The sequence below is a fragment of the Oratosquilla oratoria genome, chromosome 18 (assembly GCF_046742065.1).
Source record: "Oratosquilla oratoria isolate Oo_2021 chromosome 18, ASM4674206v1, whole genome shotgun sequence".
Lineage (NCBI taxonomy): Eukaryota > Metazoa > Arthropoda > Malacostraca > Stomatopoda > Squillidae > Oratosquilla > Oratosquilla oratoria.
In genome coordinates, this window is record NC_134794.1 from 15689124 (window position 1) to 15709466 (window position 20343).

At 41.3% G+C, this 20343-nt stretch overlaps 1 protein-coding gene across 5 annotated transcripts in view; it reads right to left on the minus strand.

The window, feature by feature from the left end:
- The window catches only part of LOC143035077 (sodium-dependent nutrient amino acid transporter 1-like), a 125509-nt gene that overhangs the window by 98362 nt on the left and 6804 nt on the right, over positions 1–20343 (minus strand). For 4 of the 5 annotated variants that reach the window (XM_076201586.1, XM_076201585.1, XM_076201583.1 and 1 more), the window contains exon 2: positions 12887–13053. The exons of the other annotated variant lie outside the window; for it this stretch is intronic. In XM_076201586.1, coding sequence (XP_076057701.1) covers positions 12887–12931 — 45 coding nt within the window. In that variant the 5' untranslated portion in view covers positions 12932–13053. The remainder of the gene's footprint in view (positions 1–12886; positions 13054–20343) is intronic. 5 annotated transcript variants of the gene reach the window in all.

The following is a 20343-nucleotide window of genomic DNA, read 5'->3' on the forward strand; positions in this document are numbered from 1 at the left end:
TACTGTCATGAAGAGATTCACCACCATCACTACCACCACTTCTGTCATCCTTCTTCTACCTGACGATCTTGACGATGCAAACCACAACCTTCATTCCATCGCGTCTCCGCCAGCTTCCGCCTAGTTCTCGTCTTCCACTCACTCTTCTATCTCCTCAGACTATTCAGATAGTTATTTTTATTAGGAATAGCTGAAGTTTAGAAACCCGAGATATTCCGGATAGAAAATGCAAAAATCTAAAAGTTCCTATATGCAACAAGAACTTTGTAGTTTCCTGTTACATTTTCGTAAGAAGTTTCCGTTCTGAATATTGTAAGTTTCAGAATTTGATATCCCCACTAGAGCAGTTTCTAAGTTTTTGTAGATCTAGATTGAGTCTGTTGCAAATGATACCCCGTAACTTGAAATTTCTCTTGAAATTAACCCGAAGTCCTAAGATAGACGACAACGATCCTCAGATTATATTTCAAAGATCTTTACGAAAAGAAGCGTTGTATTGCTGCCAGTGTTGTGTGAGTTTAGGGGGGGGGTACTAGGGAATCATATTCCGTCTCTCCAGTATGGCGAGAGCACATAAAGAATTTGATATTAGGAGGCAGGCTAATCAGGAGCAATAGAGAATCATAAGCCCCTCCCCTTCCCACCCTTTCTTCAGTGTGGCTAAAGTACATGAAGAATTTGATATTAAGAGTCAGACCAAATTTGTTTTTGGTAGTTTTCTTGCTGGATGGTGACCTGAACGCAGCAGGGAAATGGGACATTAGTTTCTCAATAGTTTTTTCCTTTGGATTGGTTGAGTGACATTTATGTGTGTATATTTTAGCGGGGGATGCGTTTTCATTGGTTTTGTGGTACATGTGTGAATGTATTATGGTCGGGATGTGTTTTGTGAGACCGATGCTGGGATCTTTGAGTATAATGGTGCCGGAGTGGGTTTTTTGTTCAATTCTGTAGATTGTAGCTTTGCAGTATAGTGGTCAGGTAGTTAAAGTGGTTGTCTCGCGTCCTTTGATAGGTGGCTTTCCTGTCTGATAGAAGGCGATTGGTCCATGCAATGTCTCAATATAATTTCCCAGTGACTGACTTGAACCCATAGTGGTAAGAGGTCTTACAAGCAACACATGCAAGGTAATGACGTCACAGCTGCACCATTCGCCTGAACGGTTGAAACGCTCCAGTCGTAATAAGAAAACATGAAAAAGAGGGAGAGAAAAAAAGGAAACGACTGATCGCAATCAGCCACTGACCCGTTTCGAACTCATCTCGGTGGGTGAGCGCAGGGGTTCCTCAAACCCGCATATGTTCTGTAGTTATGCGATGCTGTTCCTTCTTCGCCCCGGGGCCACTGGAACACTGAATAAAATCGTCAAGCATCCACTAACTAACACTAGTTTTCGATTTATGGAGAGCTACTGCTAAAAAAAGAAAAAGAAAAAAATACATGAAGACGGCAGATATGACAGGAGTAATTTTTCACACACAAATCCATCTGGTAAAGACTACAGAGTTCGTAGTAAGGTTCTAACCTCAGCCATCACATTGTATTAATGTCTTACTTAGTTTGAAATGTGGTTTGGCCTCCTCATCACATTTCAATACTGACCTTATTTCTTATACTGTGGGTCTTCTTTGTACTGTCACTGGACCCGTGTCTACTGGCAGAAGTAATAGCACACACTTTCTGGGGGATCTTGCCAGACTATCTTATTCAGTTCATTGTTATTCGTTAAATAATGAGCTCATTTCTTACTCCATAACCGAGGAGTTCCACGCGAATGAACAAATAGATGACTATCCTACGGTAGGGATGGGTTCAGTTGAGAACTTGAGATGGACTTCAAACTGTCCATTTTTCTTGCTCAATATACTACGTCGTACGATTTGAGTTTCCACGGAAACAAGATACTTTTGAAAGTTGGGCAACAATACCCGAGTCACCAGCACAATTAGAAATTTTGACAGGATTATAATTACGACAGAATGACCCTCGAAAACGGCTGAGTTGTCAGAGGTCTGTATATGAGAAATGTCACCGCAATTATCCTCTGTATAGTACGTGGCGCACTAGAATGACAAGCATTTCCAGTTTTAACATTTACCTTTCATTTTCCCCAACATCAATACCCCCTCACGCCATTTATCCATTTAATTTTTTACTTATTCGTTTATCTATCTACACGTTCATCTATCTCATCCAGCGATTTATTTGCTCCAAGAATTCTGCCGAAGGAATGTCGTCTTTCTTTTTTGGCGGGAATTTGAAGAAAACGGACGACGACTCAGCATATTTGGGCGCGGCTTTGACCAGCAACGCTAGGCAATTATTATTTTTATGGATCTACAGGGGAAAGCGCCGAGGTCTCCGAAAATGTAGCAGAGATGTAGCTTACGTCCTCGTCGTCTTCCGTGTGTGGTCTACAACGGACCTTCACAAGGTCACTGAATGTTGTAGGAAACAGATCGAAGGTTTAATATGTACCATGGAGAGAAAAAAAAAAGAATTGTGTATATATATATATATATATATATATATATGTGTGTGTGTGTGTGTGTGTGTGTGTGTGTGTGTGTGTGTGTGTGTGTGTGTGTGCGCGCGTGCGTGTGTGTGATTCACCATGATCTTGGATCACGTGCTGGACTCGCGATCGACAGCTAATTCCTTCCCGGGGGAGAGCTCACAGCTGATATATGACCGATATATGGGTAATGTTGTGACCTTACACGCACATACACACCCAACTCCCCGCCCATGATAGTTGGAGTAACAACCCGCAGCGCAGCGATACTAAAATTATTTCAGCCCTGGGCGGGATTCAAACCCGGACCGCCGTAGTGGCAGCCGGGAACTATAACCACTGCGCCACGAGGTGTGTGTGTGTGTGTGTGTGTGTGATTCACCATAGTTTCACCATGGTACTGCATCACGTGTGTGTGTGTGTGTGTGTGTGTGTGTGTACGTGTTAGCGCGCGAGCGAGCGTTTATGTGCAAATTCAATCCTCCTGGTCCACTGCAGGACCTATCTATCCCTAATGGAAACGATACAGCCTCTGTCCTTTATTACAGTTTCTTAATCCGGCTTGGTAAAGCTGCATGTATACAATCCTGTGGAATTTTTGGGTGCGTTCGAGAGGCCGCGCATGTGAATGTATCATCAAAGTATTTGTTTAAGCATTTTTGTTGGCATTCCCATCTGAACATCTTACTACTCATTCTTATTCTACACACTTTCTCAACCGGTTCAAGAATGACGTTGTCTTTTATATTCAGTCTGGATGCCATCACATGATGATTTTCGTTGAGAGACAAAGCCTAGGCATAAAATTCATATAATGATTTGCTACCACACAATAACAAACGCATTCGTTCTTTATAAATATATATTTCTATAAAGATTGCTAAAATGTTGTATACATTGATCCACGGTTGGGTTAAACAAGATGAAAGAGGAGGATATTTTTGGAAACATACGCATCAACTCAAACGAAATGTAAACTTCACCGACATGACGTCACACAGCCCGATGCCTCTCAGCCCCTTTGTCTACTGTGGACAGTGACGTCAACGACAGCAACGGAAATCTCGAGAATTCGAATAACCTTTAACCAAAACAACAAAACCAAGGTTCTACTGGACATATGACTCAATGCTAAAATCCTGTTGTTGTCTCTACATCCTGCCATCTACAGTCACACTCTTGAAGGTCAACAGTGAGTACATTCATATGAAACATCACCCTATCTGGATAGCGACTCCGTATGTAGCCTCATGACAGATGACATACACACAGACACGACAGAAATCACTGTGATAAGGAGAATGTCACGAGTGACGCCCACATAGACAAGTGACATGCAGAAGGTTATAGAGATTCGAATGATGAACTGACGCGCAACCTCGAACGTATTCTATCGAGTGACTGTCCTGCAACATCCTGCTGCCCAGCGATAAGGTGAAAATTCGTTGCAGAGTAAAAACGCTTAAAATAAACATCACGTCATCCGAAACCAGTTCCTCGTGAATTCTATACGAGTACCTAAATTCTCATTCTCATTCTCTCTTTTTTAACAAATGCTGAGCAAAAAAAAAAAAAAAAAAAAAATATATATATATATACATATATATATATACATATATATATACATATATATATACATATATATATATATATATATATAGAGAGAGAGAGAGAGAGAGAGAGAGAGGGGGGGGGAGGGAGGGAGAGAGAGATTAAGCAATTCATTGCCTTCGCTGAGTCCCTTCAATTAATTAATTAATCAATTACGGGAAAAACTCGAATTTTGATCAGAGATGACCTTTCAACCTACACGTGCAGAGCACAAAAACCCCAGCCATTATATTAACAGCCCCTTAAGCATATTACTAGTGATAAAGTAAAGTAAAAAACTTGCGAGAAATATTTCAAAGGACTCCCATAAAGCGACAGGGTACAAGTTCCAGACTAGAAGTATATATATGTTTTTTTTCAGGAGCAATGACTGGACTTTTCCTGTTGACTGTACTCGACCTTTCGAGCCTTCAAATGTTTGTTCTCATCAAATAAAGAGGATTTCGCCGAGACCTTCAGACAGAACAAGAATTCCAACGCTTTACGTCCGCCATATTCCCGCAAGCATTGTCGTCGTCGTCGTCATCGTTGTTGTCGTCGGCCGAGGGCGAGTATCGTACGAAACAACAAAAACTGTCATTTGGTTAAACTCAGTTGCCCTTCCTCGTGGCCTTCGAGAGTTAAAAATTTCCCAGGTGACCGGAGATAGACTAGACGAACAAAATAAATAAAACAGTTCAAAAAATAAATAAAATGAATACAAACATACATGGAAAATATAGTGAAGATGTACACCCATAATACATACATCAGTATATACACGATATATATATAATTACAAACAATATAACACTAAAAAATAATTAGCCTTTAAAACTAAACTGTTCAAATATGGCATGTACGTTACAGTCGCCCGCTTAGGCTCGTTTCACACGTATCGACTTTTCGCCGTGCTTCGTTCACGACACGCCGTCGTGTTCTCAAATAACTATGAGTGTCTATGGACGTCTTCCTACGTCACGACCACGACCGCGTGTGAAAGCGCCCATGGACACCAATGTTTTTTGGAGAACACGACGTCGTGTCGTGGACGGCGCACGGCGAAAAGTCGGTACGTGTGAAAGGAACCATAGGAGGTAAATAAATTAAGTTAAATTAAATGGCTCTAAACACAACAACCAAGCAAAACAAAATAAATATTTCCATGAAATTAACTTATTATTAAATGTTTACAAAGCATTTAATATTGATATCCAATTCTAAAAAGAAAAAAAAATTACAAAATCACATCCGCATGGGTTATTATCAACGCCTTAACTGGTGCCTCTACGGACCAGCGTCACACAGCATCATCTTCTTACTGGGCAATAATCTCACACTCAAAAGACGAAAAATATCAATTTAATTTTTGCAATCAGTCCCTACTCCTTTTCTATTATCTTCCTTAAATATCTGCATTACTATTTCTTTGAAATTTCTATTTCGTCTACTCTCATCGTCTATTCTCAATTTGTCTACAGTACTTCCATTTCGTCTACTCCCATTTGGTATACTTCCCACATCGTCTATTTTCAATTCGTCTATTCACGTTATCACCCATTTTTCCCATTTCGTCTATTTCTGTCCACTCATGCTGACTTCCCATTTTCTCTACTCTAGATACTGGAATTGACAGTCGAGTATTAGAGATAATGGATATTTTAAGTTTATATATATATATATATATATATATATATATATATATATATATATATATATATATATATATATATTGCAAAATGGACGACAAAATGAGTGGTAGGGTAGTGAAATAAACACCAAGATTCGTTGAATCTCTGAAGAAGCTCTGTTAAGAGCGAAACGTCAGTAATTAAAACTTCAACGATTCTCGGTGTTTATCTCACCACCCTACCACTCACATATATATATATATACATACACATACAATGAATGGTCCCCAGTGATCAATTAATTTTTTTGTTTCCAACCACAAATCACTTTTAATTCCATGCCATCGCAGTCGAGACTGAAGAATCGTTCGATGGAGGCATCCGTTGGAAATTGAAACGTGGACGAGCCGAGGATTCGAACCCAGCTAACCCGTAACAAAGTTACAGTGACTTAAACCAATACGCTATCAAGAGAGATATAAGTTTAGTACGACTTTCTTATATTTGTATGCTCGTGTAGGCGTATGTAATTCGAGCATACAAATATAAGAAAGTCGTACTCAACTTATATCTCTCTTGATATCGTATTGGTTTAAGTCACTGTAACTTTGTTACGGGTTAGCTGGGTTCGAATCCTCGGCTCGTCCACGTTTCAATTTCCAACGGATGCCTCCATCGAGCGATTCTTCAGTCTCGACTGCGATGGCATGGAATTAAAAGTGATTTGTGGTTGAAAAAAAAATATATATATACACACACACACACACACACATATATATATATATATATATATATATATATATATATATATATATATATATATATATATATATATATATATGGTCAAAGGATAGAAGCGCTGGTAAAGGAGACGAAATACATTTGTCCATACAGAGTTAACCACCATATACCCCTTAATGAATAAATACATTTCAAATTATTAACTTTAAACAAAACAAAATATTTGTAGCAATGAACTTTCTACTTCCAGCCAAATAGGTCCGTTAATTATTTTTCTAGGTTTTGCTAGACAACAGCATTCAGCTCTAGAAAAAAATCTCATCTACAGAGAACTAAAATACTATAAATTATATTTTAAAAAAAATACCCCTTTACCCGTCTAATGGAAACTGGTAATTTTCTTCAACCTAAAACCACGAGATTTAATTCAGTAATTGTGAACCCCCTTGCTTACCTGTTGGTCCTTCTTTCACTCGCTGCCGCCAGGCGATTTTATTCGTCCACCGTGGTACCCATCTCCCTCAATCCCTTCCATACCATTTGATACTTTTCCCTTTTCCAATTACTGCCCACAGACGATTTTATTTAATTTCGTGGCGCACCCATCGGTATTAAAGGTGTTACTAAGCATCTACCACTGTTAGAAGGACACAAGGTCTTAGAAATGTTAGAGTAACAACTAGCATGAATTATAGAAGAGTTAGATTTAACCTAGCAAAGACCCAGATAGTTTAAACCTGCCCTTACTCGATTAATAATATTGCACAATAATCCACAATGCACAAAATTAATGTGACTATAATTATTGATAAAGATTGTGTAAACATCGTCTGGGTAGGTAGTCGGTGGTGGAGCAACATCGCCTCTCCTGACCTTGTAAGCCATCTTGTTGCCTCACTCCTTGTAAATATTTAACAATCTCATTTCCTCCCTTGATCGAATCATTCCGTATTACTTCGATCAATTCCACGCGGGACTCGAAACCTTCCGGTATTATCAAAGGTTTACCTTTGATTCAATAACCCTTCACTTTCAAAATCTCCCAACTTGCATTCCCACGTGATCGGAACGTTTAGAATTAATTCGTCCATTTTCGCACAGGAATCGAATGCTTGTGGTGCTGTTCAAAGTTTTCATTTTTCCCATTAAGTTTGATTATATAACCAAACTTTCAACCATCCAACTTGTTTCCTCCTCTGACCGAAGCATTTAGAATTGCTTCATGAATTTCACGCGTGACTCCAATGTTTGTGGAATTCAAAGTACATCCGTCTTTTTCATTAAGTTTGAATAAATATTGGCCCATTGGACTTGAAACTATCATGCCTACCACTAGTTACCGGAAGGATATACGCTTACATCTCTCAATCTACCTATCGCTCTCTCTCTCTCTCTTTCTTCATTAGAAGGATACATTTCATTTCACCCCCTCTATCTATCTCCCTCCCTCTCTCTTTCACAACAGACGACCCTTCACCTTTACCACACACCACGGACCTTCTCCTTGTTCACTCAATCGTTTCCGTGCCTCCCCCCCAACCTCCTAACCCCCCCTGCCCACGAACTCCACAGGTGACCCCCCCCCCAGTCTCCTGCTCACATTCCCAACACCTGACACGTCCAGAAAACATTCCACTCCTTTCAGACACGACTAGCCTACCTTTCCCTCAACCTCATTTAATAAATTAGTGGCCGAAAAATCGTGGTAAATTAGTGGAAGCGTGAGGATACAGTCGTTTCCGGGAAGTTAAAAACAGCGGTTCATAAGTATGGGACTAGTGGAGGTAAAACATGTTGATAACCTTCTTGAATAAATTATCGTACGCATTTCTTTTTTGGTGTCGACACATAAAGACGTTCAGTCCTCTTTCCCGTGAGAACCTTTTCCCCAGTAACCTCCATACCCTCCTCCTCCTCCTTCTCCATGCCCTCCTCCTCCTCCTTCTCCAAGCCTCCTCCTCCTCCTCTTCCTCTTCTTCCCCCTTCTTGCCCCTTCACTCGATCGCTAGCATACCTTCACATAAACACAATTCTACAAGTTTGACCTCAATCCAGTAAGCCACGACCAGAAGGTAAAAGCCTAGGGGGCACCTGAGCCTAAACGGACAAACGAACAAACAAGACAGGTTCCAGACCCAAACACACACAAATGTACACACACACACACACTCATATATATATATATATGTGTGTGTGTGTGTGTGTGTGTGTGTGTGTGTGTGTGTGTGTGTGTGTGTGTGTGTGTGTGTGTGTTTCTAATTTTAATATACAGGAAAGGCGCAGCGCTAACTGAGTCCTGTTTCTTACTCTCCAATTACCACACCCAGATTCAAAATAGTGTGTGTGTGTGTGTGTGTGTGTGTGTGTCCGATGTCTTGTGTACTGGTTTCCACAAGTTTCTAAGATCGCTTCGGCACTCGTTATTTTCATATGTTGAGAGAGAGAGAGAGAGAGAGAGAGAGAGAGAGAGAGAGAGAGAGAGAGAGAGAGAGAGAGAGAGAGAGAGAGACTGCGAAAGAAAAAGCGAGAGAGCGAGACAGTACACACACCGCAGTAACTCCGGCATGTTTACTGGAAGAACTAAACAGGAGTACCGCTACTTGCGGACCAGAACGAGTTTAACGTTTCCCTCTGATATTTACCCCCCAAATCCACCACCGCCACTGCCAACGTTATCCTAACGGTCCGCGTCTTCTGGTGGTCCTTTTCCTTGTCCGACCAAATCGGCGGTGGGGGGGAGGGAGGGGGGCATGGACCCAGGCCTGCAGGGGGTCCCCAACGATCGAGACCCAACCTCTAAGTAATGTAACACCGCCTATCCTTAGCCAGAATAAAATATGTAAATTTCCTCGCCGTGGTTCATAAAGTTTTGTGAAACGAGAAGTCTGCTCATCTCCGCCATAAGGAAGTCTTCAAAGTATGTCAATGGGATGTGGGTGGTACTGTACTTGTGATAGTAATGATTCAATAGTTATTACCTTGGCCTCGTTAACTTTGATTTTATCTTTTCGTTAAAAACCACAACAGTAAAGGTTTAAATAATTTGTCTCCATTAGCGCCAGAATAAACCAAATCATTAAAGTACCACCACTAATGTCTGTTAAACGCACACACCCCCGAGACCTCAATACGACCCACAAGCCGCCCGCCGCCTTCAGAGTAAGGCTAGACATAACAAAATATGTAAATAGCGTCAACGAGTAGAAAGCTATCCTCATTAAAAACAATGTTGTAGCCTACAGAAGATGTAGTTGCCTTCATTACAATGGTAAGGGGTTGCACGCTTCCCCCCATCCCCCCACAACCTTCAATAGATCGACATCATCAACAGCGTAACATAAATACGTTGCCTTTCAGAGCAAAATACATACAGAGCGGTTACGACAAAAGTAAACCTAATACCAAAATGAATATATTTTACGGTTTTTTTTCTTACCGACGCTATTTTAATCAGCTTGGTTGGGGTAAGGGAGGCGGGGGAGGTAACAGACTCTGGTGAAAGGCGTTTTAATCGGCCGAGACCCCAGCACTACCACGTCATGATCCGCTCCCCCTCCCTCTCATACGGTTACATTATATTACTATCCACAAACTATGTCACCTGTTGCAAGAGTTAAAATGAAAGGGGGGTTAGCTTGTGTCGCGAAAAGGGCAGATGTCATGTTTTTTCGGTACTCGTGGCGAGGCGGTACGTGTGACCGAGCAAACGTGATTTCAGACCGACTCGAACGCACTCGAGCCAACTGGCGGGCCGCGGCCATTGGCGCGGAGTTAATGCATGATCACAGGAATAATGACCTCCATCTTTTGTCTCGCCAAACGAGTTATCCACCTCCCCCTCACGCATTCTACTGATGTGGGGCTGAAGCACAATATGCTGATCAAGGGAACGGCGACCCTAATCTGTCGTCAGCTCAAACAGACAGTCTCACCTCTCACCCCCTCAATCTCCCACCAACCCCACGCCCCCACGTTCCCTCCATTTCTGTTAGGCGACACGCACCCCCCACCACCCACACTCCCTCCCGCACAAGTTGCCATTCTTCAAAGATCTTATTATGAAAAACATATTATGATTTTATTATCTAGCCCATAGACGATCACCATCCTGAACAAGATGTAGATTGGTTGTGATTTCTCATGTATATAATAGATATCATAAACACTCGATTAGGCATAACACATAAGTGTACCAAGATTTTAAACCCTGTGATAATCATATTCTACCCTAACGTTTCGTCTGGTTTCCGCCAAGTGATTCTATTCAAGTGAGGGACGGCCCTGCAAGCGCTTAAGGGCATATAGTGTTTAGGAACACAAGACATATGCCCCTCTAGCCCCGAAGACTGATGAACCTTGGCCGCATTTGGCATACGCTACCTCTTCCACAATCTCTCTTTCAGCCTCTAGACCAGTGATGTGCTTATTAATATATAAACGTGTCTGTACAGTACCATGTGATTATTCAGCTGGGTTGAGTAAATTCTAAACAAGTTAACTTTCAGTTATGAAATACTATTTCCACAGTACAGTGATTTTTAGATCGATCAGTTATTTTCACGGCACGGTGACAATAGCCTATCTAGCCTAAATTAATCGACGGAATAACGGTTGGCCCTTTTCAGCCGAAAACATACCGAACGGTGAAAATAGCACTTCGCGCTTGTCGCCATGCGCTGAAAATAGTCACTTCGTTAAAGACTATTAAACGCCACATATTTGGGATGGTTCGCAGCTGACATCAAACACACGGCTGTGCTGACAACAGGTTTATAATCTGACAACGATCATGTTATCAACTTGTCTAGAACACTGGTGCCCAGGTTATTTTCACCGTGGTTAATGGTCTTGCTGACAACACTTGTATATATGATCGCTGGAATCTCGATGTATACGCATTATAAATATCCAAACACATTGTCAGTAAATATATACATAGAAAAATAGGATGAAGAAATAAATATATTAAGGGTAACATGTATCAATACTGTAGATCGTTTGTGTTCGTTTGGTAATAACCGTTTGTCGTGTTTGTAGAAGTCCAAACCCACTTTCGTGCGTTTTCGAACGCCAGTAGCGGTTTTGAAACGACACAGCACTCCCAGCGAATAGTCTTTTATACAATCTGTAGCGCAGCCTGGTCGACTCAATTAGAAACATTTACATCAATTCAGAGAGATTGGACGTACTCAGGGGGGGGTTGAGCATTATGACAATGGCTTCCCAGTGCATTTGATAAAGGATTCCGACTTGAGTTATTTCGGTTCGCAACGATGTCAGACGTCGAAGAAAAATAAATGAAAAACATACAAGTAGACAATTAATCGTCACAAAATAATACTTAGGTGTTTATTTAACCAAATTAAAAAATACATTATATACTTATAGTCTTAATTATTTCAAAATTCCTTTAACCACCAACTTGAGTCACCAAAAAATAACAATCTATTTGATGTCAACATTTGGTTGTATTTAGACACACGCTGTCCCAGACACTACAACGATTTGCTAGGTCGAATGCAGAAGAAAATAATTAGCAGAGGTAAACAAACACCAAGTAGACAAACAAAACAAACAATTAACAGACCGTAAAGAACGAGTGACGTCACAAATTCGTAACCACCCGGAAAATTTATTATACTGATAGTTTCAGACTTATTCTGATACTTTGTCATCTCTTCCATTTGCTATCCGTAGTATATATATTTGTTCACTTTACTTACGGCGTTCAAATAGCTAGATACATACTCTCTATAATTAAACGTGCAGTGTCAATTGTATAGGTACCGGAGCCGTTCGGGATGGTACTAAAACTTCTAGCAGAGATGCCGGAGGGGCGCTCCGGCGAGCCCCGGCAACACTGCACCCCTGCCTAACGTGCACAGTTGCAAGTTGCAATGCACCTTTTGCAACGTGGCATTACGTTTTTTGTTGTCAACGCCAGATGCATCTTGCATAGCCAAGTCGTTTGACAATGTCACCTATCCACATGTGCATTGCCAAGTCTACCTGTTTTCATCATCCTTGTATACTTACCAATCATTCCTTGATCCTAACCCTGTCTATAGATAAATGTAGCTAGTAATAATTTCTTAAAACTAGCTTGTAACAAGTCAAACATTTTGCTAGCCTTGGCGAACGCTTTCAACCATTCCAAAGTAGAATTTTACTTGGTTTTCTAGTTTGATTTATCAAGCTCACTGGATCAATTAGAAACCGTAATGTGCATAAGCAGAGAAAACAAAGTTATTTAAAATTCTAATTTCAATTAGCAGAAATCGTTCGCTAGAAATGAGGGAAAGATTTTATAAGTGCGGTCGACAAACCTACTCCGAGCCATGCACGTAGTCGCTTTGTGAAGCACCTACGACTGCAGACTGGCTTAACAACACTTAATTAAGTACTCACCTCTTCGTTGTTCTGATCGAAGTTCTGTGAATTTCTCCACTTCATTTTATCCGCTGAGGCGACGCCGAGGTGGGTACTTGAAGTCGTCGGCGCGCGTACGATTCACTATTGACATTCAAACATTTCACAGAAAAGCCGCGAAGGCGAGCGTTACATTCCAACGGTTCCTAGAAATACATATCTTAATAACAACTAATCATATCACACCAGATTCATTACAAAAGGTTCAGGCAAAAGTATGATGTTCATTTTCAGTAGGTAACATCTTCTTTTTGTATAAAGTTTTCAAGTTAACTTCTGTTTTGAACAAAACACCCGAAGCGTTGCGTTGAAACATTTGTTACAAAAGGTTCAGGCAAAAGTATGATGTTCATTTTCAGTAGGTAACAGCTTCTTTTTGTATAAAGTTTTCAAGTTAACTTCTGTTTTGCACAAAACACTCGAAACGTTGAAACATTTGTGTTTACCATTGATTTTCTACCACAACAATTCTCGATACCAAATTTCCGGCCTCTATAACAATTATAGTTTTACTAAACACTTAAATATATTTATTATCACTTATTGGTTTGTTTATTTTATTTTTCTGTTTACAATTGTGGTCTTCAACTTACTGGTAAAGTAGGCGTTACTACAGAACTGTTATTGTTACTAATACTACATCATTTCCAATTCGCTCCTCCCCTTAAAACCTAGTCATGCGCGTACACATTTACTCTCCCTCTTCGACGGCCTGATGGTAACAATCGCAACCACTGCTCCAGTGGTCTGGGTTCAAATCTAGCTCAGTGCCGCAATAATTTCAGGATCATTGTACTGCAAGCAGTTACTCCAACACCCGATAGGGAGTTGGGTGTGTGTAAGGCCAAATATGAACTCTTATCCTGGAGGGTAATAACTGTTGATCACGAGTCCATCACGTAACCCAAGACAATGATGAATTAAAGACACAAAAACGTGTGTGTGTGTGTGTGTGTGCGTGTAGTTCAACATGGTATTTTCCGTTATTGTCACTCGTGCTATAATATTTGTAACCGTTTTCGTTTTAAACCAAAAACAAGCTTATTTGAGATGTTGAACCATACTAGCAAGTGCTGTTTCCTGCTTCCTATGAAGGCTGTTGTTTAAGACTGACTGGCCTAGCAAGTCTAAATCGTCTAAGATCGCATTCAGGTCCGAATCAGCCCCTCAATTAATTCTGAGCCTGAGCAAAACAAATAAATTACATTGCATCACCGAACAGTCGTATTCTTAAAAACAGTATTTAAGACTTTGTAAAGGAGCACAACACAAAATTAATGAGTGGCGTTATGTTTAAAAGAATTAAGGACGGCATTTGCTCGTCACATCGTTGTAAGGATTTCTGCAAGAATATTAAGTCTGTTCAAGGAAAATATATCTACAATCCTACTGTAAAATATGTATGATAATTAAGTTTCAAAGAAAACTCATGCCAGGGTATACAAATTACAGGACTTTATTGCGAATTATTTAGGCCAAAAAAGACACGAATGGCATACATCAGCGCCAATCTGACTGCCATTACAAAGTCGCTAGCATCGTTGCGTACAAATTCAAATTAAGACGAAAAGAAAAATTGAGTTTATTGATTAACTGATTCATTATTTCTATACCATTCATTTATTCATGAATTTACTTATTTATTTGTTTAATTATTTACGTATTCCTCTATATAAAGACTATTCTCTTGATGTTTTTATCTTTTCAGTTTGATGGTGGAATCCACCCGTCTTCCCCGTTCGAATCATGACGTGCAATTTTCGTGCTTGTCGGTGCAATCACAGCAGGGGCGAGGGTAATCAACAGTGAGTGATAGAAATTGAACAGCTGCGTTATTCGCAATCACACAAGGCAATAAACATACAGGGTTGCACAAAAGTTATGGATGAACGAACACCCCGGAATTTCCAATGAATGAATATTGATCAACAAAGGGAGTGATCAGCAAGCTCCTTCACAAGATGTCGAGCGTTAAAGATAATTATTATTATTATTATTACTTTCTTAACACCAGAGAATTTTTTCAGGTGAGAGACGGACAATACACAAAACAAGGACCAAAGGGTACCAGGAAAAGAAAATATATCAAGTACGACACACTACTAACCCCCAACGCTACCTAAGCTTGTCACCACATGGTCGCCTGACTTCCTCGGACTAAGTGGGAATTCCTGATGACCTTCCATGGCACCACAGCCACTTCCGTGCCGCGTGCAACATTTTCTTTACTCACAGTGACGTCGACTCCAGGCTCTTCTATTCATTTCCACGACACACTCACCCTTCGTGACGAAGATGGCAGTCAATCTCGATTAAGCATAACTCGGTCAATAATGTGACGCGTTGTACACACACACACTCACACACACACACACACACACACACACACACACACACACACACACACACACACACACACACACACATATATATATATATATATATATATATATATATATATATTATATATATACATATATATATCCTGGTGTAGTGGATAGTGCCTTCACCTCTCACGTGGGAATTCCACGATCGAACCTCGCTTAGGACTTGTAAGCTTCACTACCAATGCAAGCCGTTAATGTCCCTCTAGAGCAGTGGTTCTTAACCTGTGGGGAATGGCGGAGTTGCCAAGTGGGGAATGACCAGTCGGACAGAAGAACCAGTCTTTTTTTTTTTTTTAATTGGTGTGTTTTTGTTTCTTTTTGTTTGTTTCTGGTGTCTTCTTCTTGTCACATTTCGTGCAATTGTAAATATACAAATTCGATGTTAACCCATGCAGTGTTTAGTAACTAAACACTGCATGGGTTAAAATCGAATTTGTCAAAGACCGATGCTGTGGTGGGAAATGGAGAGTTGGCTTACTAAAAAGTGGGGAATTGGAGAAAAAAGGTTAAGAACCCCTGCTCTAGAGCGCGCGCGCGCGTGTGTGTGTGTGTCACTACCCAAAGACCATTCCCTGGATCTACGAACTCTGAGCTTTTACTCAGGAAAAAAATAGCTGTCGATCATGAGCCCAGCACGTGATCCGACTATGGTGAGAAAGACATGATCCACACACACAAAACCAGTATTTAGAATTCAACATGCATTACATTGTAACTGAAATAATGAAAAGAGAGAATGATACTGGTACTATGAGCTTAACTCACTCCTCTACCAAATTCACAGACCAGTTTAAAATCACACACACACACATACACGCATGCATGCACGCACACAAATATATGCACATATGATACAGTCAGATGAATATCATACATATACGACAATTTACAAACATACATTCACAATCCCAGCCACACACACATGATGACAAAAACAGCGAATATAAACACATGCACATTCATATACTACTCAGGCGCAGTGGTAGAGTTCCCGGCCGCCACTACGGCGGGCCGGGTTCGAGTCCCGCACAGGGCTGAAATAAATTCAGACTCGCTGGGCTGCGAGTCGTTACTCCAACTCTCGTGGACGGGGAGTTGGGTGTGTGTGTGCGTGTAAGGTCACAGCATTACCCATTGATCGTTTAATATGAGCTCTGAACTCTCATCCGGGAGGGTAAAAGCTGTCGACCACGAGTCCAACACGTGATCCAAGACCATGGTGAATCACACACACACACACCACGAGCATAACTCCCATTCCCGTAAGATACAACTAGGTAAAACACACACACACACACACACACATACACGCACACAGACACCACAAGCATAGCTCCCCTTCCCGTAAAATACAACTAGGTAAACACACACACACACACACACACACACACCACGAGCATAGCTCCCCTTCCCGTAAGATACAAGTAGGGAAATACACAAACACACACATACACACCACGAGCATAGCTCCCCTTCATGTAAGATACAAGTAAGGAATTACACACACACACACACACACACACACACACACACACACACACACACTACAGCGAGCACACTTGAGCACACACTTTGAGGCACTTCTTGAGCGCCCTGCCCCTCCAAAGTGCTTTTGGAGGCGGATCAAGATGAGTTGGAGTGACTCACGAGCGAGGGCGGGTGGGCGACCTTGCTCGCCCCGGACACAGGCAGACACACAGAGGGCGTCAGGAGTCGATGGCCAAATGCCCCGAGGCCACTCCAGGTGCTGACGTGATCTCTCACAGGTTTAAATTCGACAAAGGAAAACGTTGCATCAAGTCCGGTAGACATCCATTCGTCAGAGCGTTGTTGTTAAACGGCTGTCGAGGGCAGCGCGGTAAGTGAGAATAAGAGACCCTTCGAGCATTGCTTGGAGAGTTCAAACTGGGGAGTTTGTGAGTTACCTTGGGGAGTTGGTCATGCGTGACTACTCTTCCCAATGTCGCTCCCGAACCACGGAACACCCACTCCGTCACTCGTACACTTTCACTACCTTGTACAAATGAACAGGTGAATTTGCATTTGAAGCAGATGGATACAACAGCTTTGAATGCCCTTGAACCAGTATTACTTTACAGACTCCTAATTATATATAAACATGCGTCCGACACATATAGTACATATTCCCAAATACACGAAATTCAATATATATATATATATATATATATATATATATATATATATATATATATATATATATATATATATATATATATATATGTATTAGCCAAACCGGCAGCTGGAGTTCCAGGACTGGACGAATGACATCGTACGTCTGGTAACTTATTAAAGTTGACATTGTACGATGTTTTTACATTATCTGAAATAATTAAGCATTTAGGTGACATTATTTGAAAGTCCTCATTGCGAACGCCAATATTGATAACTATCTTTTATAAGGGTTTCGCTAAAAATTTTCAATACATTTGGTCGGCTACTAATACACACACACGGGTTAATGGCTGTCGATCGCGAGTCAAACGCGTGATCAGAGACCATGGTGAATCACACACGCATATATATATATATATATATATATATATATATATATATATATATATATATATATATATATATATATATTGCTATAGTTGGGCAGATATAATTGAATTTTGCAGCAGCTTTTGCGTTCACTTTTTTTTTTTTTTTTTTTTAATTATGGCAAAAGAAAAGTCAAGAATGTCAGCAAAAAAACTCGTGAGACGCAGAAGCTACGGCAAATTTCAATTATATATATATATACATATATATATATATACACACATATATATATGTATATGTACATATATATATATATATATATATATATAAAGTACTGTAGACACGCCTCCCTACATATTCCGTGCCTACTTGCATATCATCTAATATCTGGGACTCGGTACAGGCCGTTTGAGTATTATTGTGAATGCCCGATCCTGATCTACTGTATGTTAAAATTATGCAAATATATCTTCTGCTGTTAAGTCTTCAAAATATTTCTATATACAGTAAATTTCTTATAATTATTGTAACATTTTGTAAAAAAAAAAAATGTAACTTTGCAGCAGCAATGAAAAATATGTTTGCATAGTTACGAAATATCATGGACTAAGTTGTGTCCGTACTCCTTACGATCGAAACCAAACCGATACGTTTACAGAATAAACTGTCTTCTCATCAGTCCTTCAGTATTCTATTGGCTGAATGGAACCTCCTGGCGAGAGCCAGAACAAGGAATTTGTCGTCGTCGTCGTCGTTGTTGTTGTTCTTGGTTTGAATTCGGGAAGAACGAGGTTCCCACGAGCTTAGGATTACCCGCCCGTCCTTAGCTGTCACCCACGAAGGAGCTGACATGGTTGAGGGGGTGGGGGGGAGGTTGACAATCCACCAGCTAACGCAGTTCATAGGGGTTCTGCGGCCGACAGAATCAAGCTCACAAGACTCTCAGGTATCGCGAGCGGTCCCCTTCCCCAGGAATGTAGTTTCCGGACAACCGGACAGGTACTGTCGGCCTTCAGACGTGGACAGTCGAGGAAGCAGGACCTCGAATACACAGCGGGGTCAAGCGTGAGGGCAGATGGAGCTCTCACGCATTGACTTCGTGGTGCCATTTGGCTCCGTCAGACCTCCAACCTCTTCAAGATCGTTGTCGAAAGGACCAATCTCTTCATTCCAGCACCAGAGACCCCTTTGGTCGATTCTTATAATGTCTTTGGCGAGCTCCAGCTGCAACTGTGGAGGCCGTTTTATTTCCCTTGGATGCCGATGTAGCTCACTAACCCAGTTGAGGAGCGAAGTCCAGCCCTGGAGTTGGATTTCCTGCATTGAGGTCAGGAGGCGAATGTTGTCACCATCCTCTGGATGGTCCAGATTGTCTTCGACGGACCTTGAGTCTGTGTTTTCCACGACATGATCAGGTCGAGAGATGGGGACATACTCTCCGATCAGATGCCGGGCTATTCGACATGAAGGCAGATCCTGCCGTATGCTGTCTGGTAGGGCCTACAGAGTGATCTGTGCACTAGTAAAAGAAGCCACTCCCCCCGCCCATGTACCATGTCTGAGGTCGTGCCCTAACTTTGGGAACATTTGTCAAACGAAGCCGAGAATGTTTTCAGTTCTCCGAACTTGGCGGTGGACATGGTACCAAAGGTCTTCTTCACAATAGCTGAGCTGAGATCTTGTCCCTGACACTCGTCATCGTCCTTCTGACTGAGGCGTCGCGTGGAGGGAGGCACCCGAAGACATCTCCCTTGACAAGGGTAGTTCGGGTGTCCTTGAAGAAACATGGGACGGGAGCGAGGTACAATGAATGACATTGTGTGACGTTAGCCATGACAAAATTTTAAGTACCATTCCGTACTAAAGGGATTTACTGAAATTATTCTAACGTCTTCTGTATCGTAGTGCATTGCAAGTGACTAAAATCATCTGGCCAAAGCCAGAATAAACATCATACCACAGGATACTGAAGGGTGTAAACATGGCCTTGTACATTTCCTAAGCACTCTTCATCACCTTCATTATCAGCTTCTCTCACTGAGCGGGTTAGGCCGTCGATACTTGCGGCGAAGGTCGAGGTGAGGGCGGTTCGAATCCTGCCACCGGCGAAGTTGAACCAAGAGTATGGTTAATTAAATTCCACGCTACAAAGACCTGTGTGAGGGGTCACCGTCCTAGCCTCCCGATAGGGGGGGAGGAGTGTGTGACGTTAAACCATATCATCTCTCATAAGTCTTTCCTCTCCCTTTCAAAGTCACCCGTCAACATTACATCATCCTGACAGCACATGTGATTTCTCCCTCTTAAGTCCCTTAGCCCTCCTCAGGTACCATTTCTTTTCCTCTAATCCTCACTATCAAAGTTCTCCTCTCACATGTCTCTTCAACTCCTCTTAAATGTCACTCGGCAACTTTACATCATCCGGACAGAACACAAGATCCCTCTCTTTACCTTCCTTAAACACAATTTTATTTCCTTCTTGACGCGTATTTCTTTCCACAGCTGTCCGGGTAAACAACGAGTATCCATGGAAGCATCACACACTCC